The sequence below is a fragment of the Myotis lucifugus genome, unplaced genomic scaffold (assembly GCF_000147115.1).
Source record: "Myotis lucifugus unplaced genomic scaffold, Myoluc2.0 scaffold_986, whole genome shotgun sequence".
Lineage (NCBI taxonomy): Eukaryota > Metazoa > Chordata > Mammalia > Chiroptera > Vespertilionidae > Myotis > Myotis lucifugus.
Genome location: NW_005872034.1, coordinates 82,602 through 97,145, shown reverse-complemented (window position 1 = coordinate 97,145; position 14,544 = coordinate 82,602). Strand labels below are relative to the sequence as shown.

The following is a 14,544-nucleotide window of genomic DNA, read 5'->3' as shown; positions in this document are numbered from 1 at the left end:
GCGCGACACCGCAGACGCCGAGCCAGGGCCCCCTCCTGGCCGCACCTGCTGGCCCGGGAGTCTCTCGCCCTTAATGACTGTTACTCTAACAGAAAACCGTTGCAATTTAAAAAAATTGTCACTAAGTAAAAACAAAAAAACTGTTTCAAGGGCTGGGATGCTTTGTACTTGGAGAACCACCGGATTGTCTTGCCTCCAGGTCTTGCTACCTCAAGCTCTGAACGGGTTTTGAGAAGTGCCCACTTCCCTCACCCAAGCTCCAGTTTTAGGGTCTTGGGGTAAAAACAGCCAAGTCCAGGGGCTCCCAAACAGAAGGCAACAGCCACTCAGCTCCCGCACATGAAAAATGGACTTGGTTTCTTGGTTTCGTTTGACACTGAGAACCCAGTGGCCGGGGCCCTGCAGGTCCCGCCTGACTCAGAGCCTATGTATGGGGCATGGGCATCGGCTGATTCCAGAAATGACTCCTCGGGTGGAAACTACCTCCCAAACACAAGCTGTCCTAGAGGTGACGGCTGGGACTCCTAATGACCCTTTTGAAACCTTGTTGGTCTGGCTACCAGTGAGTCACTTCAAATTGGAAACACTGGGGGAGGGGAGAAACGTAAAGTGGGGGTTGCTACAATTTCCCCACCCTGTCCACTCGGGATTTTAAGGATCTTTCCCTAATGAAAAAGCTTCGTGCTCAACTTCGCTCTACTTTCAAGCTGTTCCTTTTACAACTCTCCTTTGGGAGGTGGCCGGCCGCGTTCCTCCCTGCGGCTCCAGCGTGACCCGGGAAATGGCAGTATGTCTGTCTCGTTTGTCTAACCTCCTGACTTTTCCTCATAGCCCCCACTTGAGGGCGTCGTCCTTATCTCCTCCCCTTCAATCCTGGTCCTGTCATCCTGCGATGGAGCGTGACACGTCATGACACTGAGCCCCTAACCTCCATCTCTACAGTCAAGCCCAACATCTCCCAAGTGCTGCTTCGGGTCGGTGGTGCCGCGTTCCCAATCACCACACACCTTCGAGGTGGGAGCTTTGTCATCCAACGCTGTCAGTTCAGAAACGGTTGTTCTAGAGCCCTACCCTGAATTAAACTACAAATGCGTGTCCACAGATAACGATGATCAGGTCCTGGGTCCTGGAGGGGTGCATGTGGCAGCAAACCCAGGGGAAATATTTGGTGAGGCCCCATTTCCTTAGTGGGGGTTTGAGTCTGTCTTCTAAGGAAAAGCTTTTTTTTCTCTCCTGTCCTCGCCCCCACCCTCACGGCCCCAAGCCCACTCAGCCACAACACAGAGGCCTTACAACCGTTTCCTTTATTGTACTTAGTGAGGCACCCAGATGGCTGGGGGGGGAGGGGGGGTGGTCCTTGAAACAGAGAACACACAAAGGACAGTCTGCCCCACCCCGCGCCGGCTCCCCCTCCCTGGGCTCGGGTTAGGCCTTCCTTCTCCTGAAGGGTAAGCTGCCTCAGGCCCCAGGCTTTCCCAGAGGAGGCCTGCCAGCCGCCTGGGTCACTGCTTGGCCTCCCGGTACTGGTGCATCAGGTCGCTGACGTCTGTACTTTCCACTTTCACCCAGCCGTCCTCCTTCATGTGGTACACTGTGGGCGAACGAGAAAGAACATGGATCCCCCTCCGCTCCGGCAAGTCCCGTTAAGGATGTTATGTTGAAGGCCGTGACAACAGCACACGCCACCGCCCTTGCCGCTGGACTCCAGTGCCCCTCTTCTGAAAACCCCTGGTTCAGTGCCCTGGCTCTGAAATCCACCTCTCCCTCACCCCTCACCCAATGTCCATCCCCCTTCCCGGCCCAGGGCTGGGAGCACTGGTCGCTTACTGTTGACAACGCCTCCAGAATAGCTGTCTCGGTGGGTGGCGTGAACAATAGCCCTGCGGCCCAGGTCATAGGCCTCTTCCAGGCTGAGATCAGGCCGGTAGCCACTGTCCATGACCCCGTAGGCATAGGAGTTCCCACTGCCAGTGGAGAACATGCTTCCTGAGAGCCGAGTCCCATTCTCATCCACATAGTAGAGCCCAGGACCCTAATGGATGCGAGAAAGGTCCGGGTTGGAAACGGAGAGGGAGTTGTTGGTCACACGCAGTTTCAAATGTGACCCATAAAAAGTGAACAAAAGAATAAGAATTTACCACAGGTGTGTTTGAGCCAGGACAATATTTAAGTAACAATCATAGAACTTTGGGGGGGCGGGGACAAACTTGACATCAGCTCTTCTATCAAAAAGCTTATGAAACAATGGTCCCACCTGGACCCAGAGATGGTCGTGGATACGCAGCGACAGGCCTGTAACCGAGGACTCTAGGTGCCACGTATCTTGTAGGGGAGGCAGTGGGAGGTACAACAGAGGACCGATCTCTCGTCACCAGTGGGGGGACAGGGAGGATGAGCGCACCCACCTTCTTGTCCCAGCCGCAGATCATGCTGCCCATGGAGAGGCCCATGCCCCGGTACTGGCACATCATGTTGGAGAGCAGTTTGGAGGCTGCTGACACTGAGATGCGCTCCCCATTCCGCAGGTAGTACAGTCTGGTGAGGACAGGGCGTGGGGGGAGAGAGCTTAGAGGGCAGGAGGCCAGCTCTCCAGCAGCCCACCTGCTGGGCAGGCAGTGATTGAAGAGGTACGCATTTGAAGGGAAAGGTTTTGTGGGACCTACGGATCAGGGAGAGATGTGAAATTTAAAGTATCTAAGCCACATTTTACAAATACTAGTGATGATACTATCCCACCAGGATTGATGGTGTCAGTGCTAAAAAAATTGACAAATTATCTGGGTGATTGACAGGAACACAAAGTGAGATTTGTGAAATGCATCGGCACTAGGATGTCATGCCAGCAGGGGGAAGGGTGAGGAGCAGTGATCTGCAGGCCCAGGGTCCAGAATGGAGGCCGACGAGAGGCCGCCTACCTGCACTCCTTGGCCAGCAGCCGCTCCCAGTACTGACAGTCCGCCGCACAGCCGGACATGGTGCCAAGCAGGTACGGGTTGATCTCAATCACCTTGTTCACCCGTAAGGTGGCTGGAAGAAGACGGGGTTTGAGAGAAGAGGGATGAGCCCACAGCTCTCCCTGTGTGTCCTAAGTCAATACCAGCCTCCACTGGGTGCAGAGGCCGGGCCCTGCTGGGAAGAGGGCGCAGGCCCCGGGAGCTGGCCTCCGGGACGGGCCACTCACCGATGTAACTCCCAGCCGAGGCCCGAGAATCCACGGCCACGATCACTCCGTGCTGGAACTTGAAGGCCAGGGTGGTGGTGCCGTGGGCCATCTCGATCTGAACGCTGCTCTCTCCGTCCCCGCGCAGGGCCTGGAGGAACTCGGTGGGCTGGCCGTGGAGAAAGGGCAGGAAAGGGGCAGTGAAAACTCCTGCAGGAGGCTCCCTCCGGGGAGGGCTGGAGGGCATCCTAGCGAGGAGCTACAGAGATTCCCCAACCACAGTAAACTGAATCGTCAACAGCCAACAGCCCTCTCTACAAGGAAATGGCGGGGGAAGGGGGGGAGGAGGCGCCCGCACCAGCCTTTTCCATCTTTCTGCACAACAGAAAAGCAAGAAAATAAACGTGGCCACAGCTAAAGCTCTTAATGATGACCTTAATGATTTTTCATTATTGGGTCACTTAACCCTCACAAAACACGTTTATTGCTGGTGTCCCATTTTACAGGGAGGCCCCAAATCTAGTCTACGTGACTTTGGTCCAAGACACACCCAGTGGGCGGCTAACCGCCCGGTGCGCAGAGACCCCCGCAGGCCGGTGCCGTCGGGCGGCGTGAGACAGGCTTCGTGCGCTGTGTGATGGGAGCCGGCAGGAGCGGCCCTGGCCTTCCGAGGGGCCCCTCCCCACCTCCAGCTCCCCCTCCCATCCGCACTCCTAACCCTCAGGCAGTCGCCGCGGTGCCACGTGGCCTCTCCCATGGCTCAGGCCAAACCCGGCTCCCCGCGGCTCCAGGGTGGCCCCCTCCGCGTTTCCCCGCCTTGCGCCGGCTCCGGGAGGACCCCCGCTTCCTCCGCGCCCTGCTCCGCCTCCCGGGCTCTCCCCCCGCCCGAACCTGCATTCCCCGCGGGAGGGCGAGCTCCGGAGATCGCGTGGAGAAACTGTAGTGTCCCGGGTCCGAGCCGGACCGGCCTCCCGAGAGGGGGAAAGCCCAGTCGTCGGGCCGCGCTCGGGGGGCTCCGCACACCTCCAGCAGCGCCATGACGGCCAGCACCCGGAGATCTGCCGCTCGCGCACGAGGAAGTGAAAGCGAAAGCCCGAAGCCCGAAGGGGAGGGAACCAGCTTGTCTTCCACATCCCCCTGCCCTTTCCGCGAAGGAGGGTGCGGGGGCCAGGTGTGTGCGGGGGGGCCAGGCTCCTCCGCTCCCCTGCAGAGACGGTGGGAGCAGGGGGGTAGGCGGCCGGAAGAAAGGAAGGACGAGATGGAGCGACTTCAAAAGCCCCTTGGCGATGGGATGAGGGGGAGACACCGCGGGCACCCTCCCGGGACATTTCCGGAGCGGGTGGGAGTCGCCTCCTGTAAGGCGCAGCCTCCAGGAGAAACCCGGAGTCCGCAAGAGGCCGGAGCGGGGTCACGTCGGCGGGGAGGGATGTTCACATGCGCATCGTTTTATAAAAGTGGGGAGGTACAGGAGTATCGGGGGGCTCTGAGTCTTGAGGACGGGTCTGGGGGCAACAGAATATACTCGCAGCGCGTGGGGGAGGGGCACCCAGGAGAGGGCGCAGCCTCTGAACCTGCCCACGTGGTCCTTCTTGGGGCCTCTCCCGGTTCAACGGTCCCCCAGCCTGCAGGCACCCACAGCGCTGCCCTTCAGCCCGCACCTCCTCGCGTGATTGCTGCTTGACGGGGCAATGCTGAGTTAAACTCCCCTAAACCCCGCCTCTCTTTGCAACCTGTGTTGGCCTAATCTGCCCAGCCACTGTTGACGTCACGTGCATCTCCCTCTCTGATTGGCAGAGATTCACCAGCCAACCCCGGCCACTACGCTGAGATTTCCCAGGCAAGTGCCATTTGGGCGCCGGTGGAGCCCTACAGGACCGGGGCTGGGCGGCGAGGTGGTGAAGTGTGAAGCCTTGGCGCTTCCTGCAGCCGCTCGCCCTCCGTCTTCCACCTCAGAGAGGCCCTGGCTCCCAGAGCGGCGGCTAGTGCCTCGGAGTGCGCTTCCCACTCTGGTCCATCCTTGGGGGCGGGTATGGAGCGGGTGGGGAGGTCGCGGGGCAACCAGAGGGAGAACACTTAGGAGAGAGAATGCTCGCTGTGGCTGTGAAACACGGGGATGCTGTAGGAGAGAAGTCACCCGGCTCCTGAAAAGCGCGCTGCAACAGTCGGAGAGCCATTTGATTCGAGAAAACGCAGTACAAAACACCAATTTTATTATAAATATCAAGCAATCCACAGGGTATTTATGGGTCACGTATATATGCCTTTGCTCGTGTTGGAAAGTAGCTGATCTTTCTTTTATGTAGATTCTAAATATTTCTCCTCATTTTCAGTGTGAGCCACACCGACCCCGGCTGTAAACCCAGTTACAGCACAGTTATAAACCAGGTTTTCTTCCAGGAAATCTGCAGTTCTCAAGAGGAGCTTGGAGAGAGGCTATCACGCATGGCAGAATTTCAAGTATCACTAGGGGTTATATTTTAGGGAGTCACTCCTGTCTACTCTGCAGCTCTGTAAGATCTCTGCTCCCAAATTCTCCCCCACGGCCAGCAGGAAAGGGGGAGGCCATGAGAAGTCTTTCATTCCGGATCACCCGACCCGCCGGGAGCCTGCACCATGGCCCAGTAGCGTCCCCTCTTCTCCATGAGCTGCTGGTGGGTTCCCGCCTCCCAGATGGTGCCTCCTTCCAGAAAGAGGATGTGGTCGGCCTGCTCCACGGAGCTGAGACGCTGGGTGATGAGAAGCACAGAGCGAGAGCATCGCTCGGGGCTCTCATACAGGAGCTGCTCCACCTGGGGAACCACAGGGACTCTGTCAGGGATCAGGGGGGCCTGGTGTTCCCAGAGCCCACAGACCTCGCCAGCACCGCGGCCACCTGCGTGCTTCTCTCTAAAACCTTTGATCTGTTCGGGACCGTTTCTGTGCAGGAGCCACAGTGGAATAAAAGCCAGAGTCCTATGGTGAAGCCAGTAAGAAAAGAGCTAAAGGTATTCAATAGTCTCCCTCTGGACTGGGAATTTTTATATTCTGTTTTAAAGAAGTACAACTTCGTGGTAAATACAGGAGAATTCAAGTCAGATTGACTTGAATTTGGGTCCAGTCTCTGCTGCTCAACAGATGAATGACACTGAGCAGGCTATTCGACCTCTGAGCCTCCATTTTATCACCTCAGAGAGGCTAACAACGGCCAGCTCACTAGCATTCACCGTGAATAAAGGAGTAAGACAGTGCATGCAAAGGGTCTAGCAGCAGGTCCGGCAATAGTATAAGCTCAATTAACATTGATATTGATATTAGGGTAGTCTTTTCCTTATGTCTGGCTTCAGAAAATGTAGATACTCTTGTAACTGGTTCTGGGCATCTTAGGGAGAAGCTAGTAGGAGCTGAGAATTGCAAGGACTGGCTTGGATAATTATGATGTTAGTATAAGTAACATAGGAGAATGAAGGATCAGTGGGATACAGGCATTAAGATGGCAGTCTCACCCGTAATTGGCTGTTTGCATCCAGGGCGCTGGTAGCATCGTCCAGGATGAGTACACGTGGTTTCCGGATCAGTGCTCGAGCCAAGGCCACTGCCTGCCGCTGACCCCCTGATAGCTGGCCCCCAGCCTCGCCTACCTCTGCAGAGACAAGAGCCAAGGTGACAGCTGGATAACCACATGTGGACCCATGTGCACACACATGCACACACACATGACAGAGTCATGGAGCAAGGAATAATGGGCACAGCTGGACAGGGACGGTTCTGGGAAGGTGAAGGAGCTCTGAGGATGTGAGGATGAAGGAGCCATAGGAACCAGATCTTGAAACCTCAAACTGCTATCGATGGGGCAGGAAGAACTCATGAATAAAGGCAAGACTATTGGGGTTTCTGGGGTGACACTCGTGGATACAACACCTGTGTCGTAACCCTGAGGGAGTTCAGAGATGAAGCTGTGGGCTCCGGACGCCACTGCCACAGCTGTGACCTCCTCTAGGGTTGGCTTCTGGGTCAGGCCATAGGCAATATTTTCTCGGAAACTTCTTCCAAATAACTGTGGCTCTTGTCCCACTGCGGCCACCTGGGACAAAATACCGGGAAGAGTCATGGAACAAGGAATAGTGGAATCGTCCTATAGATATTAAAGACTCAAATTCTGCACTGATATCATACTGCAAAATTACATGCCCTCTCTCCTGACCACGCCCCCATCTCCACACAGGGTCTCCCATCATCCCCTGACCCTTCTTTCTGAAAGCTCAGTGACACTCAGTGAGAATATTCTTACCTGGTGCTCCCCACCTCCCCAGACCACCTTCTTGCTCACCTGTCTGTGCAGGTAGCAGTGTTCATACTGGGGGAGGGGCTCCCCGTCCAGCAGCAGCGTCCCCGCCGTGGGCTGGTACAGGTTCTGCAGCAAGGCCGCCACGGTGCTCTTCCCAGAGCCGTTGGGCCCCACCAGTGCCGTCACCTCACCCGGACGCAGGGTGAACGTCAGCCCCTGGAGGCCAGAGAATCAATCACACAATAAGAGGCCGCCGGGGCCCTAACCTTGAGACTGTCGCTGTCTTGTTACTGTCAAGTCTTATTTCAGGGAAGAAATTAGGAAAACGGGGAAATATAGTCACCCTACCCTCCCACTGCACAGACTTCTGTCCCTAGGGATATAACTCCCAGAGGAGGAGAGCTGGAAGATGAGGCAAAGACAGGACAAAGACTCAGCACCACTATGCCACACACTTGATATCACACGCCAGGAGAAAACAAAAAAGAAAATCACATTCAAAATCACAAAGGGGAAAAGAGGAAAGATGGGAGGCTGGGGGCACAGATCTCCCTTTAGCAGTTCCTTCGGACGTGAGAGCCCCCTGGCCCACTCTCCTTGGAAACCCAAACTGGTTCTTCAGTTCGGGGCAGATGATGCGCATCTTGCCTTTGCAGGGTCAGGAAGGATCTGCCTGTGACTGGGGTTAAGCAGGCTGAATGAGGGAGAAAGTTAGGGTGGAAGAGTGGGGAGCACGTGGTGGGCTGGGAGATGCACCTGCAGCACTGGGCATCTGGACGGGTTGGGGTAGGCGAAAGGAGACATCTTGGAACTGAACAAGGCCCTCCAGTCCGAAGGGAGTCAACACACCACTGGCTGGGCAGCAAGGGATCCGATCCAGGTACTCAAATATTTTCTCTGAGGAGCCCACAGCCTTCTGCACCCTGGGGTAGGTGGAGAGCAGTACCTGGAAGGGAGGTATAGATAGTGAGTAGGGGAGGGGCGCCTAATCTGCTTTCCAGGTCATGTGATGTGAGAAAGGTAAAGAATGGAAGGAAAATGACAGGGATGGTGACAGGATGGGGGAAGGGGGAGTGAAACTGGCAGGAACTCACCTGAACAGCTGTGGTGAACTGGATCTGGTAGAGAACAAACATGACAAGGTTCCCACTGCTCACAGCCCCACTTGTCACCAGCTTCCCGCCGGCGTACAGGATTCCCACCTTCAGCAGCATCCCCGAGATCTGTGGAGAGACCACAGAGAAAAGGAATCGTGGTAGAAATCTAACAGGGTGCAGAGCACCAGAATCCTTAGCACTGAGGAGATATAAAGTCCCTTTCCCCCTGTAACAGCAGGAGGCTCAATAAGTAGAAAGAATGAACCACGAGACCCATGGAGTCTTACTCAATGACACATGCGGAGGTCATCACATCACATCACCATTATCACCTTACTGGGGAGCATTTTGCTCTTCACAAAAGGCTTTCATGAATGTAAAGTAATCTAACATTCATATCAACAGCCCTACAAACAAGGTTATATCACTCCCATTTTTCAAAATGAGGAAACCATGTCAGAGAAGGTGTGTTACTAGGCCATGGTCACAGAGCTAGTAAATGGCATCACCAAGCCAGGAACTTGTGATTGCTGGTCAAGTTCTCTTTCAAGTACATCATAGATGTCCTGCCCCCTATACTTGGTTTCTGCACTCTCATGGCTCTCACTAGCACACCCACACAGTCCCAGCATGAGGCAGGCTCACTACACATGCCCTGAGAAGTGAAGGAAGGTCCTGGGACTGGAAGACATGGCATCTTCCTAAAAGGAGGATTAGGTAGGTTTTGTGTACCGCAGTGAAAGGAAGCCATCTAGCCTAAAAAGAGGGAGCTCTGAGTAGGGTGACTGAGCCTCAGATTGAGAGGATGAGAACACTGAACCAAGCATTGTCCAGGGGAGGAGGAGTGTAGAGCAGGGTCAAGGGGAAGGGGATGGAGCCAAGGCATCTCAGGGACAAGGGAATGGGCATTCATCTCCAGGTGCTCACACTGGAAATCCAGAGGTCGACTGCATAGGCCACGGCCTCCTTCTGGTTGAGTACATTCATTTCCTGCTGTTTCTGCCTGAACTTCTGGGCTTCACCCTCCTCATTGGCAAAGCTCCGGACTGTAGGCATGGCTGACAAAACCTCAATGGCCACCTGGCTGGACTTTGCCAGAGATTCCTGCACCTTTGCTGCCAGCACCTGTGGAGACATAGACAAGAAGTGTCACACAGGGTTGGCAAACCATGGGGATACTTGTACCTAAGTAACCTGGTTGGAGATTAAAGGTGAGAAGAGGCAGAGGGACAGGGGAGACGAGAAAGGGACACAGCTCTACCCTCTGAAAGAGATCCAGAGAAGAAAATGACTTGGGAGGGTGGTAGGGGATCATAGTCTTGAGATTGGTGATCATAACCTTAAAGACAGATTGTGGGCAGGAGTTAGAAGAGAAGATACAGGGAATGTGAAGATCAGCACTCCCACTGAGTCTGGGAACACGGACTACAGGGACAGGGAGTCCATGAAGATGGAGAACCATGGAGGTATCAGGAAGAAAGCCGAGAGAAACAGTCCACCAAGGTAGGAGATGAGCAGCTATGTAGGTTGAGGCAACTCCCTGGACATACCTGGCGCCATTTTCCCAGCTTCTTAGGCAGAAGGAAAAGCAGAGGCAGGGCGACCAGGGTGACCAGGGTGAGGGACGGTGACCCCCAGAGCATGAGCCCCAAGAGACACAGCCCCCGCACCAGGTACCACAGCAACAGGCTCAGCTGCTCACTCACAGACTCACTCAGGGTGGCCGTGTCCTCTGTTACCCGGGATGTGATGGCACCTGCCGGAGGTTGGGGAAGAGAAAATGGAGTGAGGGTCTCAGAGGGATGGGAGGGACTAGCAGTGGCCTGGGTGCCAGAGGGAGGGGTGTCAACGTGGTGTTCTAAGGATGCTGGGGAAGTGAGGGGAGGGATATAGGGAAGTTCTGGGATCTCAATGCAGGGAGAAGGTGTTAGAGCAGCAAAGTCTGGCCAAAAGCCTTCATTTTAATTACAAAGAAATTGACGCCCATGTAAACTGGCACTTCTCTGGCAGATTTCTGTTCCTTAAAGTCCTTGTATACCCCATGCCCTACACATGGGCAGGAACAGCCTATGCTGGGTGGGTAACAGAGCTGGAGAAAAAGGCAGGGTCCTGCTGAAAGCGGTCCAGGAGACTATGATGTCGATGGCTTCTACCATGTGAACTGAGTAAGATCACATGGGCCCCTGGTTCACTCTTCCTTGCTCCGTATTGAGCCTCCTGTTGTTACTAGCAGGAAAGAGACTTCATTTCTCCTTCATGCTAAGGATTCTGGTTCCTGCACCCCGTTAGGTTTCTACCAAGCACTGGATTGGAAATCAGGAGATGGGTCTGTCCCCACGTTCATCACTATCTATATGTGACCACGCGTGTGTCAGCATGTAGGGCCTAGGCCTCACTTTCCTTCTCTATAGAATGAGACACTTGGACTCTGTGATCTCACAATTTCCAGGTTTGCAATTCTCTCTAAATACACAGGTAGGGATAAATTTATGTTAAAACCTGGGGTGGAAAACTAGGTTTTTCTGAAGGTAACGAGTGCAATATTTAGCTCTGGGGGCACACCAAGAATACGAAATGCCCATGTCTGTGTGAGAGAGGACCAAGGTTATAAGTAAAGGGGGCGTGGGGGATACTCTAGCAGGTGGATGTATAATGAAGGAGTTTCATGAGAAACCTGTTTGGTTCTGTTGGAAAAACTCTGTTTCCTGGCGCAGGACAGCCCGGAGCACCTGGCCCTGCAGGCGGCTGTGCACGCGGCCCATGGTGCTGTTGTAGATGCCGTCGCCCATGAACTCCAGCACTGCACTAGAGAGAGGAGGTGTGCTCAGGGGGCAGGGAGGAGGTCCCTGAAGAAGTGCACTTCAGAGGCAGCCCCAACTGCCAATCCCTCCTTTTCAGGGTGCCCCCCTCCGCCCCCAGACCTGGCTATGGTGAGGATGGACATGAGCACGATGTTCCGAGTGAAGGCAGTGGCCGATCCGTCTTGTAGGATCCAGTCGGTGAGGCGGCCGGTGAAGAATGGAATGGCCATCTCACCTGGGGAAAAGCGAGAGGCGAAGGGCGGAGCTCGCCCTCACATATTTTTCTTTTTTAAAGGGGGGGCGGTCCTCCCGCCCGGCAAACCCACCAAACAAGGGGCGCGAGACCTCTCCCCGGAGCCCCCCCCTCCGCCCCCCCCCCCTTTCTGAAAGTTTATTTGGGGGGCCCCCCAAATGTATTGAATAAAATTTTCCCGGCCCCGCCGGGGGGGGGGGGGGGGGGGGAGGGGGGGGAGGGGGGAGGCGGGGGAGAAATGCCTGGGGGAGGCACTCCTGTCCTGACTCTGGACTCCCACCCAGTCCGGGGTGGTCTCTTCAAGACCCGAGCTGGGTCGCCTTCCCCTGGTCCCCATTCCCCGGAACTCACTAACCGACCACCATGCCTCTGGATTCCCGCCCAGTCCCCTAGTGTCAGTCCCTTTCCCCCGAACCCCTTACCGAGACAGGAGAGGATCAACAGGCCCAGAACGAACGGGAGGCGGCGGACCTCTGCGCCCAGGCAGCCCAGGAGCCGACGGACCGCGTCTGCAGAACCCCCGGGACCTCCGCTCACCACAAGGCTCCAGAGCTTCAGCCACAGGGCGGCTGCGAGCAGAGCCGCTACGTAGTTGAGGGCGAAGGCGTCGAGGCGACTCCCCCAGTACAGCAGCCTCGAGCTGTCCGCGTCGCGCGGGGCTCCCCACGAGACCAGCTCTCGGAACAAGGCAAGTCCCGGCAGAGCCAAGCCCAGCGCCGCCGCCAGCGGCTCCAAAGCAGCCAGGCCTCCCAGGGCGCCGCTGTCACGCTTGGTGCCAACTGTTGCCCAAAGGATCCCCCGGGCCCCGAGCCACAGCCCAGCCCAGCGGATCAGGCCCCCCACCCAGACCCGGAGCAGCGGCAGCGCCGCGGGCACCAGCAGGGACGACACCGCGGGCAGCGCCGGCCGCAGCAGCGCCCAGTCGGCGAGCAGCAGCAGCGCGGTCCCCAGCCAGGCCAGGCGGAGGCTCCCGCAGGGAGCGGGGCCCCCTGAGCCGGCCGTCGGCGCGCGGGTGCAGCGCCCGGGCCTGGGACTCTCCGCCATCCCGGCTGGGCAGAGGCTCCGGTGCGGTCCCGGTCTGCGCCCGAGCGCGGGGACCCAGGGCTGCGGAGGGTGGAAGGGCGGACTGGGCGGGCGGGGCGGGGCGAGGCTCCTGGAAAGTCCCGGAACCCGCCGAGCCTGACCGCTCTTGACTAGAAGCGAGCCATTTAGGGGAAAGAGAAAACGAAAGCGCGGCGGCTCCCTGGATCCGCCCACTTCCCACGAGCGCGCCCACACTGTTTGGGAGAGGACATGGGAATCAGATCTGAGGTTGTGGGGAGCAGCCGTCGTGCTCCACCTTCTCCATCACGCACACCGGCCCCTTCGCCTTCCCTTGCCCCCTCCTGCGGGACCCATTTGTGGAGACTTCCCCGCCCCTGGCTCAGGGCGGGCTCTTTGGTCACCTGTCTCCGGGCAGATCTGCCCCACGCAGGTTAGCGCCAGGGTGCGCAGCCTCGCTGAGTGGACACGGGCGCCCCCTGGCGGGGGTGGCGAAGGGGCGGGGCTGCCGGCTGCGCGCTGCGCGCGGTCCTGAGTCGGAATTCCGTGCCCCAGGCGGCGAGCAGCGCGGAGCAGCGATGCTGCGGGCCAGACCACCTGCCGGGCACCTACCCCGGGCCGGAGAAGTCCTCACTGGGGTAATGAGTCTGGGCTTGGGGCTTAGCAGAAGGGGGTGCGGGAGGGGCGCCTGGGGAGCTGGAAGCACCAAGGAGTGAAGCAAAGACCAACCTGGGTGAGAAGGCAGCGCGTAGTCCCCAGTGCCCCAGTCCCCGCAGTGAACACGCAGCGTTTCTATTCCGAGGGGGATCATAGGGGCCCTTGAAGGGACTGCGCCCGCGAGGCTGGTGGAGAAGGGGGTGCTTTGGCTCTTAGCTGGAAGCGTCAAGGGGAAGCTGCTCTAAAGCGCTTTCGCTTTCACTCTGGACTAGAGAGGGGGCTGGTTAAATCAAGGGAAGGGGTTGGAGAAGGTGCAGAGGGTTAAGGGAATGCGCCCTGGGTGAAACATGGCAGCGTTTGGGAGCGGGGAATAAGCACTGATTGAGAAGGGCCAGCGCATCACTCAGACTTTGATGGACTGGCACCTGGCTAATCACGGCCCCAGCGCTGATAGCGAGGTCCCCGGGGCCCGGGGGGCCCTTCCCCAGCCTTCCCCGGGAGGGCTCCCGCTTGGCCCGGGGCTGCGCAGCTCCCCTCGGCGCCCACTCTGGCGCCCACTCCCACGCACGTGCTGGGGGACTTTGCCCGGGGGTGAGGGTGGGGGGGTGGCAGCCCAAGACTGGCTGGCTTCTGATCCCAGATTGCTCCACCACCCCCGGGCACGCTGCTTCGGAGGAGGAGTAACCCTGAAGGTGTGGCGGCCCCTGGGCCCTGGCCCTCTTCATGGGGGAATCGGCCAGAGCAGGTCTCTGGGGCCAGCGCGGTGAGAAAGAGCAGGGAAACCACTTCTAGGTTAGACCCCCCCCCCCCCCTCGCTGCCGGACCAGCCGCAGAAAGCAGGAAGCAGAAGCCAAACAGGGGGTGGCCGTTAGGCCTGGGATTTAGTCCTGGGTCTGCCACTCATTGTGTGACCTTGGGCAAGTCACTCGCCTGCTCCATGACTCAGTTTCTCACTTGAACCAGGGATCTTTAAGGCCTTTTCAAACTCAACAGCAGTAGAAAACGGGTAGCTTTACTCTCCTTCACGCTTCCTTAGTTTCTTTTCTTGAGCTGGAAGTCAGCTCGCGCTCCAATCAAATCCTCTCCCCCCGCCTGACTCCTGAGATGCCGCTATCTGTTCCTCTTGCTCAGAAATCCCTGAATGAAGTCTTTTCTCACCCACCTACGTATTCGTGGCGGCTTTCCACTTCCTGTAAACATGACCCCTGCTGACATGCCCCGCCCCCCACCACCCACGCCCATAGTTTCACCTGGAAAAAAATACCCTTTTA

At 57.3% G+C, this 14,544-nt stretch overlaps 3 protein-coding genes across 5 annotated transcripts in view; 1 reads left to right on the top strand and 2 right to left on the bottom strand.

Moving 5' to 3' along the window:
- Nucleotides 1–1,285: 1,285 nt before the first annotated feature.
- Nucleotides 1,286–4,829, bottom strand: PSMB8 (proteasome subunit beta 8). 3 transcript variants are annotated; one of them, XM_014449005.2, is made up of 6 exons: nucleotides 4,732–4,829; nucleotides 3,182–3,329; nucleotides 2,916–3,027; nucleotides 2,406–2,535; nucleotides 1,828–2,032; nucleotides 1,286–1,591 (listed from the first exon to the last, which is right to left on the bottom strand). In XM_014449005.2, the coding sequence occupies exons 2-6, from the start codon at nucleotides 3,270–3,272 to the stop codon at nucleotides 1,503–1,505; spliced, it is 627 nt and encodes a 208-aa protein (XP_014304491.1). In that variant the 5' UTR covers nucleotides 3,273–3,329; nucleotides 4,732–4,829; the 3' UTR covers nucleotides 1,286–1,502. The 3 variants fall into 3 exon arrangements, with proteins under 3 accessions (XP_014304491.1, XP_006107096.1, XP_014304490.1); XM_006107034.3 differs by lacking the exon at nucleotides 4,732–4,829 and adding an exon at nucleotides 4,052–4,645; XM_014449004.1 differs by lacking the exon at nucleotides 4,732–4,829 and adding an exon at nucleotides 3,711–3,932.
- Nucleotides 4,830–5,348: 519 nt separating this feature from the next.
- Nucleotides 5,349–12,678, bottom strand: TAP1 (transporter 1, ATP binding cassette subfamily B member). The gene is given in 12 exon segments (XM_006107032.3): nucleotides 5,349–5,949; nucleotides 6,643–6,779; nucleotides 7,058–7,220; nucleotides 7,467–7,640; nucleotides 8,181–8,219; nucleotides 8,221–8,370; nucleotides 8,519–8,647; nucleotides 9,449–9,646; nucleotides 10,072–10,277; nucleotides 11,196–11,326; nucleotides 11,443–11,557; nucleotides 11,998–12,678. Coding segments are annotated over 12 exon segments (2,277 nt in total). The 5' UTR covers nucleotides 12,620–12,678; the 3' UTR covers nucleotides 5,349–5,736.
- Nucleotides 12,679–13,101: 423 nt separating this feature from the next.
- Nucleotides 13,102–14,544, top strand: part of PSMB9 (proteasome subunit beta 9) — a 4,639-nt gene continuing 3,196 nt past the window's right edge. Inside the window, exon 1 of the mRNA XM_006107033.3 lies at nucleotides 13,102–13,254. Coding sequence (XP_006107095.1) covers nucleotides 13,195–13,254 — 60 coding nt within the window. The 5' untranslated portion in view covers nucleotides 13,102–13,194. The remainder of the gene's footprint in view (nucleotides 13,255–14,544) is intronic.